Source organism: Bos indicus, chromosome 5 (assembly GCF_029378745.1).
Source record: "Bos indicus isolate NIAB-ARS_2022 breed Sahiwal x Tharparkar chromosome 5, NIAB-ARS_B.indTharparkar_mat_pri_1.0, whole genome shotgun sequence".
Taxonomy (NCBI): domain Eukaryota; kingdom Metazoa; phylum Chordata; class Mammalia; order Artiodactyla; family Bovidae; genus Bos; species Bos indicus.
In genome coordinates, this window is record NC_091764.1 from 1,701,875 (window position 1) to 1,723,809 (window position 21,935).

The 21,935-nt window shown below is 45.7% G+C and overlaps 1 protein-coding gene across 1 annotated transcript in view; it reads left to right on the plus strand.

Moving 5' to 3' along the window:
- The window catches only part of TPH2 (tryptophan hydroxylase 2), a 104,107-nt gene that overhangs the window by 30,617 nt on the left and 51,555 nt on the right, over window positions 1-21,935 (plus strand). Inside the window, exons 6-7 of the mRNA XM_019959998.2 lie at window positions 3,664-3,860; window positions 9,650-9,785. Of these exons, the coding sequence (XP_019815557.2) occupies window positions 3,664-3,860; window positions 9,650-9,785 (333 nt within the window). The remainder of the gene's footprint in view (window positions 1-3,663; window positions 3,861-9,649; window positions 9,786-21,935) is intronic.

Here is a 21,935-nt window from a genome sequence, read left to right on the forward strand (position 1 = left end):
CTAGCCTTTACTTGGTGTGAAGCTGATATTTAAACATTTACCTTAAATAGTTACCCAGGATGAGGGGGTCAGAGCAGGGTAAGAAATTTCTTTCTACGATCAGTGAGAATTACCTGTTCAGGGAAGCAGCAGAGCACTCCACCAGCCATTCACTCAGAGAGCAGCCTCATTAGTTACCCAGGCAGGACAGACAAGTGGGGACAGATGAGACTCTATGTGACCGTCTGTACCCCCAAGATTGCGATGCTGGAAATTCATTAGTAAGTAACAGAGAGTAATACAGACAGTCCTCAACTTAATGATTCCACCTCAATACGGTATGGAAGTGAAATGCATTCAGGAGAAACTGTCCTTTGAATTTTGATCTTTTTTCTCAGTGTGGCATGCAGAGAAATTCTCATGATATTGGGCTGTGGCAGGGAGCCACAGTCAGCCTCCTGATTCCGAAGCCAGGTACCATTCTATTTTTCACTTTCAGTACCGTATTCCATAAGTTGCATGAGATACTCACCACTTTATTATAAAACAGATTTTGTGTTAGATGATTTTGCCCACGTGTAGGCCAATAATGTAAGTGTTCTGAGCACATTTAACATAGGCTAGACTAAGCCATTGGAGAAGGCAATGGCAACCTACTCTGGTACTCTTGTCTGGAAAAATCCCATGGACGGAGGAGCCTGGTAGGCTGCAGTCCATAGGGTCGCTAAGAGTCGGGCATGACTGAGTGACTTCACTTTCACTTTTCACTTTCATGCATTGAAGAAGGAAGTGGCAGCCCACTCCAGTGTTCCTGCCTGGAGAATCCCAGGGACTGGGGAGCCTGGTGAGCTGCCGTCTTTGGGGTCGCACAGAGTCGGACACGGCTGAAGCAACTTAGCAGCAGCAGAAGGCAACGGCACCCCACTTCAGTACTTTTGCCTGGAAAATCCCATGGACGGAGGAGCCTGGAAGGCTGCAGTCCATGGGGTCACTAAGAGTCAGACACGACTGAGCGACTTCCCTTTCACGCATTGGAGAAGGAAATGGCAACCCACTCCAGTGTTCTTGACTTGAGAATCCCAGGAACAGGGAAGCCTGGTGGGCTGCTGTCTATGGGGTTGCACAGAGTCGGAGACGACTGAAGCGACTTAGCAGCAGCAGCAGCAGCAGCAGACTAAGCCATTGGAGAAGGAAATGGCAACCCACTCCAGTGTTCTTGCCTGGAGAATCCCAGGGACAGGGGAGCCTGATGAGCTGCCATCTATGGGGTTTCACAGAGTCGGACACGACTGAAGCGACTTAGCAGCAGCAGCAGCAGACTAAGCCATCATGTTGGGTAGGTTAGGTGTCTTAAAGGGGTTTGTGACAGCGATATTTTCGATTTGTCACGATTAACCCACTGTAAGTGGAGGAGGGTCTGTATCACCCTTTCTCTCTACCCCAGCTCACACTTTTCTGTCTTCTTCCTATTGGCTACAGTCAGTTCCCCTTTGAAATGCTGCCTGTTTGCAGATTGATGTCGAAGGGAAAAGTTTGACCTCATGATTCTTTTCAAATGGCTTCTCAATATTGCATGTGTTGTTTCAGCCTCATCGCTTTCTACCTTCTGATTTGCCCAGCCCTTATGAGCCTAATCGTCTTCCCTGCCTTAGATTGATTGTGTTGAATTTTCTAGTACCAGAGGCAGATCGCTTATATTTTTATTTCCTTACATCCTTTCTATTTTTACTCTTCATTTCAAGCTTTCTTCTAATTCATCACGATGCTAATTTTTAGCAGTCTTAATCTTCACAGCAAATATTTGCCAGGTTGTAATTTTTTATTTATTATCAACAATCAAATTCAAACAAGGCTAATCGTGTTCTAATTTGGTTTGTCATAAGCCCTAGTCTTGGTACTTAGAGAAAATAAATGTTAATTTCTGGGTTTTTCTTCAGTATGTGTTATTCGTTCATCCTTCATGTACTGCCGTTAGTTTTTTAAAAATAAAAATAATTTGGGATGATGGGAAGCACATTTGAACCTGAACCTTAGAAAGCATTTTGGTAAGAACTTTTCAAGTCTGTAGAGTGGGAGCGGGATCTGCTGTAAGCCTGCTCTGATTACTGTTCCCCACCCCTTTGCACTGCCCCAGGGGTTCTTCTGAGTGACCACAGCGTGGAGCAGCTTGAGGGGCAGTGGCTGCCTGTGCCTGCGCTCCTGGGGGGCTGCTGTGCAGGCTGGTTTATGAGCTCACAGAGAGAGACTCCCTAGCCTTATGCGTGTGTGTGTTGGACTTCCACACGCTGTGTGGGTCTTTGCTGACTGCGGGGTAGAACCTGTGACAAGTGGCTGGGGGTGGCGGTCAGGGGATTCGGCTGGTAACTGTTGAACATGTTATGAGGAGTTTTCTCCAAGCCCAACTTCACTTTCAGAATAGGTTTCGTAATCAGAGGCTAAATTCAGATTCTGCTTCCTCAAGCAATAGTTTTCGAAAGTACACGTCCATATTCTCCACTTCCTCCTGGTTCGCGTGGCCTCAGGAGCTCTGGTCTCTGCTCCTGGCTGCCACCTGCTGTTTTTCTTGTTGTTTCAGTCGAGAAGTCATGTCCGACTCCTTGTGACCTCATGGACTGCAGCACGCCAGGCTCCTCTGTCCTCCACTGTCTCCTGGAGTTTGCTCAAAATCATGTCCATTGAGTCAGTGATGCTATCTAACCATCTCATCCTCTGCTGCCCCCTTCTCCTGCTGTCTGTTATTAGAAGAGCATTTTTAAACTCAACTTTCTGTCAGGGAACCTGCACATCCTGCTTGGCCAACAGTCTCAGCTTAAGTTGTGCCTCCTCCAGGAAGCTCTCCCTGACCACTCTAGTCCAGGGTTGCCTCTCAGTGTTCCAAACCAGACGTCAGCTCCCTATGACTTATGGGCTGAATCCAGACCATCACCTGTTTTTGTAATCCAAGTTCTATTAGAACATAGCTACATTCTTGTGTTTACATCTTATCTGTGGCTGTCTTCAAGATATGATGGCAGAACTGAGCAGTTTTGATAGAGACTGCATGGCATATAAGCCTAAAATACTTACTTTTTTTGCTTTTTACAGAAAAAGTTTGCTGTCCTCTCTCCTGACAGACAGGTTTTAATGTGTGCACCTCTTAGCATGATGTCTAATAAATGCTCCCATTTTGCAGTTTGCAAAACTCTTAAATTCCACAGTCCTTTAGTGTTTCCCAGGGTATTGCAAACTGAACAAATAACCTCAAAATTATCCTTGGAGATTGGGGCGAGCTCCCCCAAAGGACAGAGGATCTATGGGCAATTTTATTTTCAAAAAGCAATATCCATGTTTTACTGTTGTCAGGGGATTGCAGACAAAGTCCTCAGAGCACAGTTTTATATGTAAACCAGTTCCTTCAACCCAGAGCTCTTACCTTGTTACGGATCCCAGCATCAGAACAAAAGTTTCATCAAGTGTCCAGAAGGATGTGTGAAGACATAATAAATCGTTTATGTGAAAGTTTAAACACAAACACAAGCTTAGAGTGTTAGCATTTGCTTCAAGGACAGAACCCTTAGTGGGAGCGTTTGAGACGCTCAGGCATGCCACTCTGCCGCAAGCTGACTCGCATGGGCGCGAGGGCGGGGACGCACGCACACAGCGGTGCAGAGCTAGACTCACGCTTTTCTCCTCTTTGCTGCCTAGCGGGCAGCCCATCCCCAGGGTGGAGTACACGGAGGAAGAGACCAAGACTTGGGGCGTCGTGTTCCGGGAGCTCTCCAAACTCTATCCCACTCACGCCTGCCGGGAGTATTTGAAAAACTTCCCTCTGCTGACGAAACACTGCGGCTACAGGGAGGACAACGTGCCCCAGCTGGAAGACGTCGCGGCGTTTCTGAAAGGTGCGCTCCACACGGGCTCTTTCAGGCTAAGCGTCCTCGTGGGCCTGCCAGGGACACAGCGGGTAGCGACTGCCCTTTTCCCAAACAAGATAGGACTCCCTCTGGTTTAAAAAGAGAGGGCTGCTCCGACAGTACCTGGGCCACCTGTGGGAAGCAGGTGAACCACCGAACAGTTTATTACGCTAGTGCTCACAAGTGAAACAAAGTTTTATACTGGATGAAGAAATATCATGGATAATGTTGAGCACAGTGACTTTCCTCTGTCAGGGAGTCAGTCAGATCACTAACGTGCTGATGTAAGTCACGCTCAAGGTGGTGGTGGTGGCGGCAGGGCAGTGAACACGGGGAAGCGGAGTCAGCCGGCGCATTCTCTGTGTGGCCGCTCTCCTCGCCGACCCTGCTGAGATGGCGACCGGGAAAACTCTAGGCTCTCGCAGGGCTGGGGGTGGAGGTGAAGCTTCAGCGTGGTCCTGCTGCTTGCTCTGTCCTTCACTGTGGCTGAGTCCTCGGGTTCTGCTCTTCTCTCTCTCTCCCCTGTTTCAAGTACGCCGGCTCTAAAAGCTGAAATCTTGCGGCCTGCTTCCCTCCCTGGAGCTTCTTTCCTCGCCTGCCTTCCCCGTTTCTATGGGGGTGATCGATTCTTTAGGCTCAGATGCTAAGGACGCCTGTCGCCTAAAGACTAGTTTTATTGCTCCAGGCAAAGGCGGGCCACAGCAGGTCAATGCCCTCCGAATTACGTGTCCTGCCCTGGGGGCCTACTAAGGAGTCTGGGAGTGTTCCAGGAGCAGGCTGTGAGCAGCTCCTGGACGTTTTTCTAGTTGGTTGGTGGGGAGGTAATTGCGAGTAGTCTGGGGTGTACGTGCTTGTGGGCAGCACACAGTTAACTTCTTCCACCTGGTGGAGGTTTCAGTTTCTGCAAAACAGCTCAAAGAACACGGCTCACAATATTGTCCATATTCCTTGAGGAAGAATGAAAGGCCCTTGACTTTGTTTAATGGCTGCAGTATTATTATTTTGGCTTGCTTGACTGTTTTCCTTTCTCTTCTTACTTCTCTGATTAAATTTATTCATTGGCAAAGAGTTTTCCACAGACAAAAGGCAGGCAGAGGACACGGATGGGGTCTATACTGGGAAGGCCTCAGAGAGTCCTGCTCGTTAACACTCTTTCTCTGAAGTCCTTCATCAGCCTTTGTAGAAGCTTCTTATTCAGCTGTAACAAATTACCACAGGCTTAGTGACTTAACATGAATGTATTATCCTAAAGTTCTGAAGGTTAGAAGTCTAAAATCAAGGTCTTGGCAAGGCTGGATCCCTCTGGAGACTTCTGTTTCCTTCCTTTTCAGCTTCTAGAGTCTATCTACATACCTTCCCACAGAGCCCTTCCTCGCCTCACTCTGACCTTTGCTTCCATCACCTACTTGCCTCCTTCTCTGACCCTCCTGCCTGCCTCTCAGAAGCATGCTTGTGAGTGGCCCCACCGGGATAATCTGGGCTGATGGCCCCAGCGCAAGACCCTTACCTTAATTACATGAGTAAAGTTCATTTTGCCATCTAAGGGAATGTACTCCCAGGCCCAGGGCATCAGAGCAGGGGCTTATGGGAAGGGCCTAACTGGAGCTGAGCTTGCCCCAGTCTGCGGGCCCGCCACTTCTAGCTCGAGCCCCGTACTGAGCCTATCCTTTTCCTTCCATCCAGTGCCACACTCGCACTGAGGCCTCATCGTTGCATCCCTGACAGCAGTCTCTCCTCCCCTCTCCTCTCCTGTCCATAGCTCCCAGGTGAAGCTCCCTAGAATTCCTTTGTTCCTGGCATCTGTGCTCAGAAGCTATCAGTGGCTTCCCCCTGATTTTACTGAGGTTGGCAAACTTTTAATTTTTTTTGGTAAGAGTCCAGATGGACAGTAAATATTTTAGGTTGTGTGGGCCAGGAGCCAAAATTGAGGCTATTAGTACATACTTATATCACTTTGGGAGAAGGCAATGGCAACCCACTCCAGTACTCTTGCCTGGAAAATCCCATGGATGGAGGAGCCTGGTAGGCTGCAGTCCATGGGGTCGCTAAGAGTCAGACATGACCGAGCGACTTCATTTCCACTTTTCACTTTCATGCACTGGAGAAGGAAATGGCAACCCACTCCAGTGTTCTTGCCTGGAGAATCCCAGGGACGGGGGAGCCTGGTGGGCTGCTGTCTGTGGGGTCACACAGAGTCAGACACGACTGACGCGACTTAGCAGCAGCAGCATATCACTGTTTAAACGTGAACATTTGAAAATGCAGAAACTATTCTTAGCTCACAGGTGTATACGAACAGGCAGCAACCTGGGTTTGGACTACAGACCGTAGTTTGCTGGCCTCTGCTTTATAACAGAGGCAAGCTCTTGGCTGCTCATCCTCAGCTCACGGCCCTGACCCAGTTTTCCCAGGGTGTCTCCTGCCAAGACCACTCTGCACAAACCCTTTGTTCTAGCTGTGGGTCTTCATATCATTACTTAGGCTCTGCGACTTGCTAGCATAGTCGTCCCTTGCTGTTCAGTTGCCAAGTTGTATCTGACTTTGCAAACCCGTGGACTGTAGTGCGCCAGGCTTCCCTGGCTGTCACCATCTCCTGGAGTTTGCCCAAGTTCATGTCCATTGAATCAGTGGTGCCGTCCCACCATCTCATCCTCTGTCACCCTCTTCTTCTTCTGCCTTCCCAGCATCAAGGTCTGTTCCAATGAGTCGGCTCTTCGCATCATGTGACCAAAGTATTGGAGCTTCAGCGTCAGCTCTTCCAATGAGTATTCAGGGTTGCTTTCCTTTGGGATGGACTGTTTGACTTCTTTGCTGTCCCAGGGACCCTCAGGAGTCTTCTCCAGCACCACAGTCATCCCTCCACCTACTCAAATTCTTTGTGTTACTCAAGACTCGGAGCGAGCCCTGGATTCTCTCTGAATCCTGATTGTAACAGCCACCGTGACCTCTCGCTTTCCCGATTTCATCCCAGATCATGTGTGTATCAGGGGCCTGACAGCGGGTCCTCTGAGAACCACCCTTAGTGTGATGGTTAGGGGACCAAGCCCTGGGCATGGTTGCCATCCATGGCATTTGTTACTGAAAGAGTTAAGAACCGCTGATCAGTATCACTCAGTTAGCCCCTAATTATGTGATACCTTATGCTGGTTTTAACTAGATTCCATGCTCCCTGATGGCCCCGCCTCTGGCTTGCCTCTCTTTGTTTCCCATAGAGGTATGTATTATATATTTACCATGGGCTTGATTACTCCTATGAGGATTGCTTTTTACTGCTTTGTTTCTCAAACCCCAGTAATTACATTACCATCTCAATATTTTCCATATCTGTCACCTAGTTTAATATTTTTATGAGGGGCAGTATGGTACAGAACAGATTGTGGATGCAGAATGCCTGGGCTTGAGGCCTGGCTCCACCAGTTCCTGGCTATGTGACCTTAGATGGATGAATTGCCTTAATTTCTCTTTGCCTCCATTTCCTCTCTGCAGACAGAGATCATAATTTTATCTACTTTACAAGGTTGGGAGGGGAAACTAACATTGTGTGCCTAAAGTTGTTGCTGGGCACACATTAAGCGTACCAGAGTTTCAGTTATGATCACTACTATTATTGCTGTTTTTTTTCACCACCTTGGTAAACTGGGTGTCCTGGGTACTCAGTTTGCATCATTCATTGGTAAACAGCAAGCACAATATAAGTTGTGTGTATTTTTATTTCTTTTAGTTGACCACTTTTAAAATACCAGATTTATTTTAAAAAGAAACTTCTTAAGCAATGGTATTCACAAAGTCAAAGTTCTTGATGTGATAGATACACATTTTAAAATTTATAAGAAAATAAAATATACAGCTATTAAAGAATAGCCCCTTGTACTCCACATGTGGGATACTGGCATAGAATACAAAAAGAAGAAAATACACACTTGTCTTTTTGATTTTCAGTGGGGAATAATGAATCTACCTGGAAACTTTTGGAATGACCTTAATATTGTTAGAATCATAGGCATGAGGATATCTGAGAATAGGGTTATTTCCCTGTAGGTACCCAGGATCCCAGGGTGGACTTGTTTTATACACTTAATTGGTTTTTATCTTTAAAAACTATTTCTAACCATTCAAAGGTGCTTTCTGAATGAACTGAGGTTTTCAAAATGGGAGCCTTTACAGTGCTGGTATCAGAGAGAAGAGCCCTCCTGTTGTTTTTTTGTGGGCTCTGATGACCAGGAAGCACGAGGCAGTCTTTAACTGGGTTAGCCATCTCGTGTGATTTTCATACATTTTACTGTATTCTGCTTATTTTGTTTTTGTCCTCTTACCACAAACCAATAAAGCAGGTAGAGCTTTAGTGTATCTTTCAAATTGTCACAATTAATATAATTGTTTTCATAATATCAAAGAAATGGGATATGACAATGGAGAATGAAGGGGTTAGGGGGCTGTTGTTGTTCAGTAGCTTGATCGTGTCCAACTCTTTGTGACGCCGTGGACTGCAGCACGCCAGGCTTCCCTGTCCATCACCATCTCCAGGAGCCTGTCCAAACTCATGTCTGTTGAGTCATTGGTGCCATCCAACCATCTCATCCTCTGTCGCCCCCTTCTCCTCCTGCCTTCAATCTTTTCCAGCATCAGGGTCTTTTCCAGAGTTAGTTCTTCACATCAGGTGGCCAAAGTTTTGGGGATTCAGCTTCAGCATCAGTCCTTCCAATGAGTATTCAGGGTTGATTTCCTTTAGGATTGACTAGCTTGATCTTCTTGCAGTCCAAAGGACTCTCAAGAGTCTTCTCCAGCACCACAGTTCAAAAGCATCAATTCTTTGACACTCAGCCTTCTTTACGGTCCAGCTCTCAAATCCGTACATGATTGCTGGAAAAACCATAGGTTTGACTATCAATAAAAAGCTGTAGTGTGAACCAGTTCCATAGTGCTAGTCAACAGGCTAAATTGGCAGTGTGTTCACTGACCACATACACACAGAAAGTATTCTTATCTAGGTGTGTCTTTAGAAAGATATCAAGTGATACATGGTAAGCATCACTATATTTTATTTATATTTTTTAGCAGCTTCATTGAGGTATAGTTTACATAAAATAAAATTTACCCTTTGTAACTGTACAAGTCAGTGATGTTAGTAAATTTATAGAATTGTAACCATTACAACAATTCAGTTTTACAACATTTCTATCACTACAGAAAGTTTTCTTTTGCTCCTTTATAATCAATCCTTGTTCCTATCCTTAGCCCTGGGAAACCACTGATTCGCTTTCTGTCTATAGGTTTTCCTTGTTTGGGCATCACGTAAATAGAAGCACAAAATGTGTAGCAGTCTTTCACAATCTGATGTCTTTTAAAATAATTTATTTCTTATCAAGGCCACATTGGTTTGGAATATTAGATAAGTTTCGTGTGTACAACCTTACATTTCGGTTTCTGTGTGCAGTCTAGTATGCTCACCACCAAAAGTTTACATTGTAGTCTTCTGTGCATTTGAGCTTTCTTACCCTAATTTGGTCTCTGAATTTAAATCCGATTTTTTTTTCACCTTTCTTTCCATTTTAATGAATGTCTTGTTCCCCTGGAAACCATCATTCGTGAGTATATTTTAGTTATCAGAAGCCACAAATGTGATAGCTGTTAACAGTGTATGTCATTCAATTGTCAAGAGTTTTAGAACCTTGATTACATTGTTTCTGGAACGTCCTTAAAAATAATAGGAAGCCCTGCTTGGGCCGTCAAGTCCTGTCGCCTTAATACTTAGTTGACTCTTTCTGTTACCTCTTTAGAAAGATCTGGCTTCACGGTGAGGCCAGTGGCCGGATACCTGAGCCCTCGGGACTTCCTGGCGGGACTGGCCTACAGAGTGTTCCACTGCACTCAGTACGTCCGCCACGGCTCGGACCCCCTCTACACCCCGGAGCCGTGAGTACTCGCGTTGGAAGCCTGGGTGGGGCGGAGACCACCGCACTGGGACGGCGGTCAGCGCCCACTTTATTTGAGAGGAATTGGGTCCAGGAACCCTAAAGACCACTGTTCCTCGGGCCACCAAGCTTATCACTTTGCTTTTGATGCTGTTTTACCTGAATAGTCTTGTGATTAATGGACTGTCAAGGTCTTCGCTAGGGAGCAGAGAGCCTCGGAGGTTCAGGCAGTAAAGTAGCTGATGACAGCGCAAGTGCCAGGGCTCAGAGCTGAGTCTCTGAATCGCCCCCCCACCCCGCCCCGCCCCAGGGTACCGGACGCTCACTGATAGGTGGGTCCCTCTAGGGTCACTACATGGTTTTTATTTTTTATGTTTTATTTTTACTTCCTTTCAGCTTCCCTGAAAATGTTTTCAGGGTAAACAAAGGTTACTTATAGGACTCCAGACATTTGGGAAAGAAACACTTGTTAGAGTGGATGAGTGCTCAAAGAATTGCTGTTAGAGTTGGATAGGCAATCTCTAAATCTAGCCCAGAGGGTTTACAAATGGCCCTGTTTACAAATAGCAGGCACTTTGTTAGCTCTGTTTGAATAACCGGCCCTCCTGAGACCTGTGGTAGCGTGCCAATAGGTATGCAGAGAGAGAGAGGCCAAAGAAATGAGATTTTAGCCACAGAGGTCTATAGAATTGGGGGAATAATGTGTTATATTTTTACCAAAGTACTTGCTGCCAATTCATTCAGCAAACATTTATGTGCAATGCTAGCAGGGAGGTGCAGCGGATTCAAAGATGAATAAAATATAGCAGCTGCTTTTTTTTTTTAAAGCCTCTGACTTTTCTGGCAGGAGAGATAGAAACATAAACAATTATGAAAGAGTGTGGTAAGGGGGTATGTGTGCAGAGTGTCAGAGGAGCAAAGAGGAGGGAGCAGTCCTGAGAGGCTTTTCAGAGGAAATGTAAGATGAGTAGGGGTCTAGAAGGGTGGACAGGAATTTCTCTTTGGATAAGCAAAGTGGGGTGAGGGGGAAGCTTTCAAGTCAAGGAAACAACCAGTGCAAAGATGTGGAGGCAGGGAGAGGCAGAAATGAGCAAGGCTGATTACTTAAGAGTGGTCAGAGCGCGGGCATGTGTTAGGGGTGAAATGATTCTTCTGTTCGCAATTTTGTTGTTCAGTCGCTCAGTCCAACTCTTTGCGACCCCATGGACTGCAGTACAGGGAAGCCTGTACTTCACCATCTCCCAGAGTTTGCTCAAACTCATGTCCTCTTAGTGGATGATCCCATCCAACTATCTCATCCTCTGCCACCCTCTTCTTTTACCTTCAGTCTTTACCAGCATCAGGGTCTTTTCCAATGAGTCAGCTCTTCACATCAGGTGGCCAAAGTATTGGAGTTTCAGCTTCAACATCAGTCCTTCCAATGAATATTCAGGGTTGCTTTCCTTGAGGATGGATAGGATCGACTGGTGCACAATGTAAACAGTCATTTGTCAAAATAGGGCATTTGAACTGAATTCTGTAGGCAGCAGGGAGCTGTCCAAGGCTCCTCAGCATGATGAAGTCATCGTGTTTAAAGAAGCTGATAGGGGTGAGGGCTGGGACACATGGAGCATGAACTCGCTGGGAGACTGGTGGGAGGTCCCATTCCAGGGAAGGAATACGGTGTGTAAGGCATCAGTAGGACAGCAGGAGAGGACACCTGCGTGAAATGCATCATTAAGATGGAATTTACAGTATTTGCAACTGTAATGAGTGTGAGACGGTCCCTAAGGCAGTGCTCAGGCTTTTAGATTGGGAAGCTGGATGGGTAGTTGTTTCTCATAATACTGGAAAATATCAGAAGGGGCTTAGGCTTGGAGGAAAGAGGGAAGGAAAGAGGGAGACAAGAGGGGGATTTGAATTTGGAGCATCCTGTCTTGGAGAGGCCCATGGAAGGGACCTCCAGACAGAGGAGCTCCTGGTGGTTGGGAGTCAGAGCTGAGAGCTCAGAAGTAATTTTAGCGCCCACTGTTGATCTTGGTGTTCTCTTCTTTCACAACTCCCCCGACCACACAACAAGAGGACGCTAAATGAAAGCATGGAAACTTGAGATTCGCTAACTTGGGATTGTTTGTACAGGCTCATTTTTGTGAGTTTATTTTTAAAGTTACTCTTATTTAAAATTTTTTTTTTTTTTTAGCCAAGCCACATAGCATGTGGATCTTAGTTCCCTGAGCAGGGATCGAACCTGCACACTTGCATTGGAAGCTCGTGGTCTTAACCACTGGCCCACGAGGAAAGTCCCCTTTTCTGTGGGGTTTATATCATTCATTTGTCTCTTAAATGATGATGATGATTTATGTGTAGGTGATGCATGTCCACCATCCAGCATTCAGAACTTACAGAAGGGCCCGCTGTGAACAGTGACTGTTTCCCTTCCTCTGCTCCTTGACACCCGCTGCGTCCTCCCCAGCAGCAACCACTGCTGCCACTTCCCACTGCGTCCTTCCAGGAGCACACTGTGCAGACACAGCGCTCTGTAAAGATCCCTTCAATCCTCACGTCTTGCAGAGTCCCAGGTCTCTTCCCAGCCCCATGCTGTAGTTTGAGTCTATGAAATTCTGTTTCCTGCCTGTCAAGTGAGTGTATGCTCAGTTCTGTCTTGTCACAACAGAAATTTGGATCGATAGACATTAAAGGCCTCGGCGTGTCACAGCTCTCGGGTCTTGGACAGACTGTGTTATAGCTGTTAGACAAATTAGTGTTACAGCTCTATTTTATTTGGATAATAGCAAGAGAATCCATCCTTGAGGTGTGAGGGCATGCCGACTCAAAGATGCGAAGAGAAGAGAGTGGGGCAGCGCGCCAGCACCTGGGTGGGGGCGGGGGTTCGGGTTTTGGGGGGGCGGTGGGAGGGAGGGAGAGGGAGAGAGAGCCCTTTGGCTCCTCTTTTTATGTTTTTCCCTTCCCCTGGGCCTGCCCTATGCAAATTGGGCTTAGCCAGGAGTGCTGTTTATTCTACCTGAAGTCCTCCCTCTGGTCCTTGGACCTTCCTTTGTTCTATTTTCGCGGGCTTTTCCCTTCCTTGTCTTTTAGCCATGGCCATTCTGGACTCCTGTTTCCTCTTCTAACTACCTGACACTGCCCAAGCTCTTTCACAGGCATTGTCTTTTAAATGCAATCCCATTTCCTCAATTGAGAACCAGCAAGAGGGCAGTTTCTCCAATTTGCGGAGTTCAACGTGACTCCTGTGTTTGGTGCTTCTACCCTGCTTCCAAATAACTGCTTCTAGCTGCTGAACTGTTGTGGTGGAGTCAGCGCTAATGAGACGAAGGTGAGCCCCGAAGACGCAGCTAGCAAAGAGAATGAAAGCAGCAAAAATATGTTATCTGAAAAAAAGCTTTATTTTCCTTTTTGATCTGGGTAGAATGTACTTTGATATCCCCACTCCCAATATATTATTGGGCTTCAAGCATGGCTTGTTTTACCATTTTACATTTTAAAATTCCAGTGTCTCTAAGCCCGCCAGGAACTGGGACTTGAATTTAAAATGGCAACGGCAATTTGGGTTTCTCCCCTGGGGAGTGTTCTGGCCTGGGGGACAGTAGAGGAGAGAGTCCTGGAGAATCAGCGACTCCTGCTCTGGAAGAGGAGGGAGGAGCTGCTTTTCCATGCATTTCTACTTGGACTGAAAGGTCACTGATTCTGCCCGAAGGGAGGGGGTGTTCTGGCTCTTTCTCCCTTGGAGCACTGCCCCAGGCAGGGATTATGCACCTCGTTGATCAGCCTGCTTTGATCAGCAAGCACCTATGTCACTAATCGAATATTGAAGTTTACAAACGATTTCCTTAAAAAAAATCAATTGGGTCAAATTCAAGGTTATCACCGTAATAGTGTCCTTCTCACTCTGTGGAAGGAGGGAAAGAAGCCGAGCTCCAAGTTGCATGGGTGTGTGAGCATCACACCTGCTGGTGGGGGCAGGACAAAATGTGAGAAGCCCCACAATCTCCTGGTCTCCTCTTTGCCTCTCTGAGGAGTCCCTGTGGGCTGTGTCACCTTGTACCCTCTGGCCATATCATCTTTTAGAACAGGGTTTCTTAACCTTGGCAGTATTGATATTTTGACCTGAATAACACTTTGTTGTAGGCGGCTGTCCTGTGTATTGTAGAATGTTTAGCAACATCCCTTGCCTCTACCTGCTAAATGTCAAGCGTAGGCTCCCACCCCTGCCAGATGTGACAACCGAAGTTGTCTCCGGACATTGCCAAATGTCCCCAGGGGGCAACATCTTCCCCAGTGGGAGCCACTGTTTGAGAAGGAGATATTTGACAGGTCGTGTTAACATGGCTACTCTGTCTGACAAGTACTGTAGGCTTTGTTCCCTTTCTAAAACACCAATGTGAGTATAGCATTCTCATGTTTAACCTCTGTTGGTTCCCTGTTACATTCAGGGGGAAAATGTCTGAGATCATCAAATCACATCTTCTGTCTCTCTTTCTGCCCCTTCTGAAACCTTATGCTCCAGCCACACTGGACTTCTCACCATCCTGGGGCCCTGCTGGCTCTTGCCTCCATCTCTTTGCACAGGTGGTTCATTAACCCTGGAATGATTCTTGTGAGATCATTTTAAGTCTCAGGATTAAAACTCAATTGCACCCTTTTGTGTGAAGACTTTCCCAGGCAGTACTGGATATTCCTGTAGCATTTGCCTTACTTCTTTTTTAGCACTTAGAACACTGCATGGTAATTATTTGTTCATGTGTCAGTCTCCTTCATCAGACTGTAATTAACTCAAGGCCAGCTGGCAGAGGCAACAGAGGAACAAGAAGATCCAGACTGAGTTTGGAGTGGATCCCCAGACCTGGCGTATAGAGTGAAAACTGAGGCCAAAGTGGGCTGGAGCCGCGAATGCTGCTGCTACCAGGAGGTGCCCGATTAGGGAGACACATGCAGAGTGCCAGGCTCCATGTGAGATCTGTGGAGAGAGGGGCCCAGGGGAGGCCTGGCGGTGCCCCGTGTGCTGAGAGCGCCTCCCCCTGCAGGGCTGCAGATCCTCCACCCGCTCCCGCAGCTTCACTCTGATTTCAGGAACTGTAGCTGGACTCCCCTCCATCAATAAGTCATTTTTATATAGTAAGTGTCTTCAGGTAAACTCATGAACCATTAATGGGGGAATCTTAGCCATCAGCCGAAGCTTTGAAGGTAGCCCATTTGGACCATTTGGAAGTGTCTTCTCTCTAAATCACACCCAGGACGGGCAGCCTGTTCTGTTCATTGATTTTGCTTTGAGAATGTACATTGTTTCAAATGATAAAACTGGTTGTTCACTGTGAAGCTGAAGGAGTGGAGGTAAAGGAAATGTGAAGGTTGTTCCCATCTTCCCTTCATGAAAATGGGATAGAGAGAGAGAGAGAGAGAGAGAGAGAAAAGGAGACCCAACTGCGTGTTACATGGTGCTAAGAAGAAGGGTTAAAAAACCTCTGAATTTAGTTTCACCTTAAAGGCAGGAAAGCTCATTGCCCTCCTTTAAAAAACAGTGTCAGTCTGTGAAGTGTTCTGAGTTCTCTATGAAGGTCTTAAATGTGGCATAAAGAAGAGATGCTCTGAGGTTGTATCTGCAAGTGTTGGTGTAGGTCCCTGCAGGACTATCCTGTGTGTGGACATGTTGTCTGCATCTAAGTGAGTGGATAGAGCATTAGAAACATCTCTGGATTTGTTTCTAGAAGATTCTTGCTGGAGAGGGACACTGGAGGTTCAGTGCAGGAAAGTCTTGGGTAGTGCTGTCCATGTTTGAAGTGAGTGGACAGAACAGTAGGAGCATCTCTGGATTTGTCTCTAGAAGATTCTTGCTGGGGAGGGGCGGTGGAGATGTAGTGCAGGAAAGTCAAGGGCACACTGCCAGGAGAAGCGAGTTGGAGGGAGGGAGCTTGCCCTGGTCTCGTCTCTGACCTCAGCTTTCAGAGGTGTTTTGGATTTTCAGCTGTTGTATGTATCCCCCTTCTTCCTAGCTCTGCTTTAGTTCATTCGGTTTTTCTTCCCCGGTCACTTCCTTTTAGGCGATCTGTGGCTTCTGTTCTTCATAGTTGAAACAGTTCTTGACTGAGTTTTATGCCAGGTGATGCTGAATTCTTACTCACTGAATATGCATGTGCATGTATACTTGTCTATATGGTTTTCAATTTTATCTGCAGTCCTGATGGCCAGTGGCATCTCAGAAATGCAGAGCTCTTTAATGAGAAATATGGCTTAATAAAACCATATTCTCCTGGGGCCATATCTCATGCTTTTCTTCAGAAGCTGTGTGGACTGACTGAGGTCTAGGAAATGAAGGAGGGTAAAGCAAGAAGGGCCTATTTTTTTTTATTTTTTACAAAATGTTTAATTGGCCTTGTTGTGTGGGATCTTTACATCGTGTGAGATCTTTCTTGAGGCTCACGGGCTCTGTAGTTGCCCTGCGAGGGCTTAGTTGCTCCATGGCAGGTGGAATCTTGTTCCCCAACCAGGGATCAAAGCTGTGTCCCCTGCCTGGCAAGGTGGATGCTTGACGACTGGACCACCGGGAAGTCCCAAGAAGGTCCTATTTGCTAAAGTATTATAATCTAGTCTTGTTTTCTCCAGTGTAGGCCAAACCCACCCATCTATATTTCTAGATGGAGACCAGAGGTGGCCGATAGTTCAAGGTTCTGTACGTTAGAAACCTAAACTATTGCCCAGAGCAATGTTGAAACACAGATCCACAGCACAGCACTCTGACCCCTTCTCCTTTGCTCAGGGAGAACACCGGCCCCTTCTAAAACCTGATGCTTCAATATAACATACGTTCTTCAATGTCAGTTCTTAGAGGTCAAACCAGTACAGTGTATGTCTTTCCAGTAGAGTTCTTGCCAAAGTAATAGTGCAGTTTTTGCACCAGAAATCCCTTTCAAAAATGTTTTAATGAAGACATTTAAAAAGATTTCTTCTATTTTGTTTTCAGATGTTGTGCTGAATGTACTAGTAACAAAAATATCCTTGGCACAGCATAGTATAAGCTTATTCAGTCAGGGAGTCCCCATTCAGGGCTGCGTTGATGACTGATGATTCAGCACATGCTGACGTGAGTCTGTCCTGCTCTTTCCCCGTGTGTCCCTTTTCAAATCAGAGAGCAAACTTTCCCTGCTGGGAAATACTTCACGACACCATGGACTCACACTGCAACGTGTATTGTCATAATATTGCTAAATACATTTGCATTCAGAAAAATATTTCTTGTCACAGTTGAACATATCGGGCAATTAATGTTATTTTAAAATATAACTGTTTTAAAGTTTAAAAAAGGTTTTGCAGTCAGGTGATTTTTCATATAATTGCTGCTGTGTTTCAATTTTATAAGAAAAATAAAAGTGAATTATTTCTAACGCTGGTTAGAAATAATTAGAGGTTTCCAAGCCGAGTCAGTGAACTTTGTGCTTAGCCCTTGTGTGTTACAACAGAACCCTCTCTAACACGGGCACACGGGCAGATGGCATTCATCTCCTGTTCTTGTGGCTCAGACATCAATCCTCATTTATTAACTAACGGTATCAGCAGCTGAAGATATAGGCTTTCACATTGATAGGAAACTTGACTACCCCTCTCTGGATCAGATTCCTTTCACTGGACCTTTCCTTTCCCAACTTTCCCTCCTTTCCCTCTGAGACATCCTGGGTCTGTGAGTTTGTCTGATTTAAGGCCTGACTGTCCTGGGTGTTTTTAATATCGGGGCTTGCTGAAGTCAAGTCTGGGCATGGTCTCCCTGGTGAGCTGGGAAGATGAGCCAGAGCTTTATAGGGTTGAACCTTCATCCCTGTGAGCTCTTGTTTAGCTTCAAATTGCCCTCCCCCACAGATCAGCCTCATCTCTGCCAAGTGTGATGCCAAGCTTCCTGCCCTGCCAACTGGCTCCCTCCACAGTTCTGTCATCATTTGTGCTGTTCAGGATAGCAGAGCAGCATTGCTCCAGTGATTCTCAGAGAATAGCTTGTTCTCATAAAGCTGATCCCATCTGGCCTTCCTTTCCTGAGTTTTAACCAGGAGCTCACACTCCGAGCTTAGCAACCATCTCCTCCCTCAGAAGAAATTTGGTTTGGGCTATTCCCAGGGTTTCCCTGGTGGCTCAGATGGTAAAGGATCTGCCTGCAATGTGGGAGACCTGGGTTCGATCCCTGGGTCGGGAAGATCCCCTGGAGGAGGGCATGGCAACCCACTCCAGTGTTCTGCCTGGAGAATTCTATGGACAGAGGAGCCTGATGGGCTATAGTTCATGGGGTCGCAAAGAGTTGGACATGACTGAGCAACTAACACACACCCGGGGTCAGGTAGAATGTTAGAGGCCCTAAAACCTGGGAGTATTTTCACCCCTTCCATTCTCCAACATAGATAAGTTCAAAAACAATAGCATCAGAAGCAATTAAATATATGTATATATATACATATATATATGTGTGTGTGTATATATTATTATTAACAGCAAACATGTCTATATCAACTATTATATGCCAGGCACTATTTTAAGCATTGTAAGTGGATAAACTCAGTACTCAAAACAACCCTGTAAGTTCTGAGTTACTTTTATTATTCTGAATGTATGGATGAGGCAATTGAGGCACAGAAAGGTTAAGTAACTTGTTCAAGGTCACACAGCTGGTAAGTAGGGGAGTCAGGATTTGAACTCAGGGATAGTGCCAGCATCTGTGGGAATAACCACCATTCTGTATTAAGCTAACCCCACAAGAGGGGGCACTAGTGTTAAAGAACCCACCTGCCAATACGGCTTCTTATGTCAGGAGACATAAGAGACGTGGCTTTGATCCCTGGGTCAGGAAGATCCCCTGGAGGAAAGCATGGCAATCCACTCCAGCATTCTTGCCTGGAGAATCCCATGGACAGAGGAGCTGGTGGACTACAGTCCACCGGGTCACCAAGAGCCGGACATGACTGAGGCGACTTAGCACACAAGCCCAGAAGAAAACTCAAAACTTGTATGTGTCCTAAAGTTGAGTAGTTTCTCTCTTGATTTTCCAATTACAAATTTTACATAAGATAGTTGAGAGTGACACTTTCTTTAATCCGGCGGCCCTGCTTTGCCAGGACCCGAAGTACTGGCTGTGTCTACTGGATGGTCTTGTGCCATGCTGTTCCATCCGGTGATGATCCAGCTGCCAAGCTGTGTCAGGAGCCCACTCTCTCCTTTATCTTCACAGGGCCAGTTAGCCCACCCCTTTATCGAGGGGGGCATCTTTTATTTCACTAGGAAACAGGAGGGGAAGTGCCTCACTCCAGAGCAGTGTTGCAGATGGGAGAGTACTGTGTACATCCTGAGGCAGAAGGCCCTGTGGACAACGTGCCCGCAATCCAGGCCTCATCGTCAGCTCTCAGTGTGACTGTTGGCAAACCACTTAACCTCCCTGTGTGAGGGCTGATGAAGTAAGGCTTTGATCTTTGCAGAGAAAAAGCCTTTATAGAAAATACCAAATAGGTCCACTCTTCCCTTGGCACCTCTTAAATTCATGTGGAGACTGATGTGTTTTGAAACATTCCAGTCACTCTTAGTTATAAGGACATGTTCCTAGACCCAGCCTCCCAAGTTTTCAGTCATTGTATTTTGTCTAGTTTTGTGAGGTGCCTCAAAGCAAACATAAGCCCTAGGAATCTTTATGCAAGCCTTTTGTCTCAAAAGCTCTGAGCATTCTAACAATAGACATTCTATGAACTCCACCACCACCGCACACAACCCTATACATTATTTAAAACCTGTGCATTTTTAAACCTAACTTGTGCCTGCGTGCCTGCTAGAGCACTGTTGTTCTCTTAGGCTATTAATGGTAGTGATTTTTTGGGGTAAAGGTTTCGGTTGTAGAAATGTATATATTTTAGCAGATTCAAAGCAGAATTTCTTTTTTCCCCATCACTCCACCCCCACCAAGGTGTGCCTTCCTTGTGTGGTGTGTGTCATCCAAAATTAGCACTCATAAAGCACCCACAGCAGACTCACAATTCATACTTCCTCGGTGCTGGGTCATAGGGAGAAGCTCATTTATGTACCTTCAGGCGTGGAAGATGGAGATGATCTGGGAAATTTTTTTTAAGGAATATTTGCTTTTTAAGATTGCACATTCGGAACAAATTCAAAGTGAGTGACTTTTAGGCGAGGAAGAGGTAACCTTGTACCTCTTCACTGGTTGCACCTCTTCACGACCGTGTAGAGAAACAGGTAGAGAAGCCCCCACAAGAAAGAAGGAAAAAGACATCTGACATTTTTTCTGTCAGCTTGCGTCATTCTGCCTGTGGCTATGAGGTAGGCAGGATTGTTGCCATTTTACAGATGGTAAATCCAGAGATCAGTGAAGTCAGGTCATTCCCCTATGTACGCATAACTTGTTGTTTGGTTGCTAAGTCATGTCCAGCTCTTTGTGACCCCGTGGACTGCAGCATGCTATGCTTCCCTATCCTTTTCTATCTCCCAGAGCTTTCTCAAACGCATGTCCATTGAGTCGATGATGCCATCCAACCATCTCATCCTCTGTCGTCCCCCTCTCCTCCTGCCCTCAGTCTTTTCCTCAGGGTCTTTTCCAGTGAGTCAGCTCTTTGCATCAGGTGGCCAAAGTATTAAAGCTTCAGCATCAGGACAGTTGACTAGAAAATAGCAAAACCAAGGACTTCACTGATCTCTTATGATACCTTGGAGATTAGGAAAACTATGCTTGGGGTAACATATGCTTACCTCTCTGTGGTGCAATGGGGCCCCACCATCTTTGCTTTATTCTGTTAAGGTCAGAAAGCAGTTGCTGAACATCTAAAATGTGCCCAGCTTTCCTACGCACCAGGAACCCAAAAATGAACATGGCATGACCTCTGTCCTGGAGAAACTTACTGCTGCTTGTTGAAGTGATAAAATCGATTCAAAAAGGACAAAACCTAAGAACTCCAGGAGATAAGGACCCTGATAACTTCCAGTTTATAGATGAAAAAACAATACATCTGTGCTGTCCAATGTGGTAGAGATGTGACTGTCTAAGTTTATTAATTAAAATGAAATGGAACCATGCGTTTATTTCCTCAGTAGTGCTGGTCACGTTTAAGATGTTCAATAGTCAGCTGTAACAAGTGGCTGCCGTAATGGATGATGCAGATACAGAATATTTCCGTCATTGCAGGAAACCCTCCTGTCCCACGCTGCTCTAAGTCACTTTGTCATCACAGGAACGTGCAGCATGGGCTTGTTCTGAATCCAGATTATAAACTGATAACCATTATGTTACATTGCTTCCTTTAATATCTAGTGAAAATTTGGGGAGAGGAAGCAGACAGGGGAAGAGTTATAAATCTCTTTTTATTCAGGAAGTAAGAAATATTTAAGATGATGGGGAACAGGAGACATAAGTACAGATTTCCCCTGAAGCTCTTTTGTGCTACTTGAAGAACTAGAAAAGATTTTTTTTTTTTACTGGATCAGGAAAGTTAGTACTTGCTGTTTATGGAACCATGAGGTGACTTTTGCTAAGAGTTATCCTAGGATTTTGTCTTATTTATTTTTAAGCCTCAGTTCCTAACATAGTACTTGATATTTAATAGCTCTACAATAAATGCTTCTTGAACTAAATTAAAAAAAAATTAACTGTAATATCTTTTGCCCGTCTCAGAAGAATAGTTGTGAAGAAGAGTAATGATTCCTAGGGGGTAAAAAGGAAAGATTTCCGCAAGGGCAATATCCAGATGCTCAGCTTTATGAAAAGAGGGCCCCATATGAATATATCTGTGCTCTGACAGGGACATAAGAGGGAGTGATCATAAGAGCTGCCTAAACTCTGATCTGGGCCAGATTTTACAGTCTGCTATTTTAAAACTACAGAAACTCTGTATGTGGCTCTAAAATGAGAACGGAGAAAAATTGCCTCAATACCAAATTAGTTCCTGTTATTATCTCTTTAGTGAAGTGAAAACAAAGTCACCCCTCCGCCTCCCTCAATGTGTCCCAGTGTGTTATCCCGGATTACTTACACTTACCCACCAAATGTTGTGTGAAAGCCCAAAAAAAAAAAAAAAAATACACTCTTTTGGCTCCCAGCTCATCCTCCTGCTCTTTTCATCAATGCGACCCTCCCCCACGCCCATCTTCCTTTCCTTCTCTTCAGGATTTAGCTGCACTGTTGGCT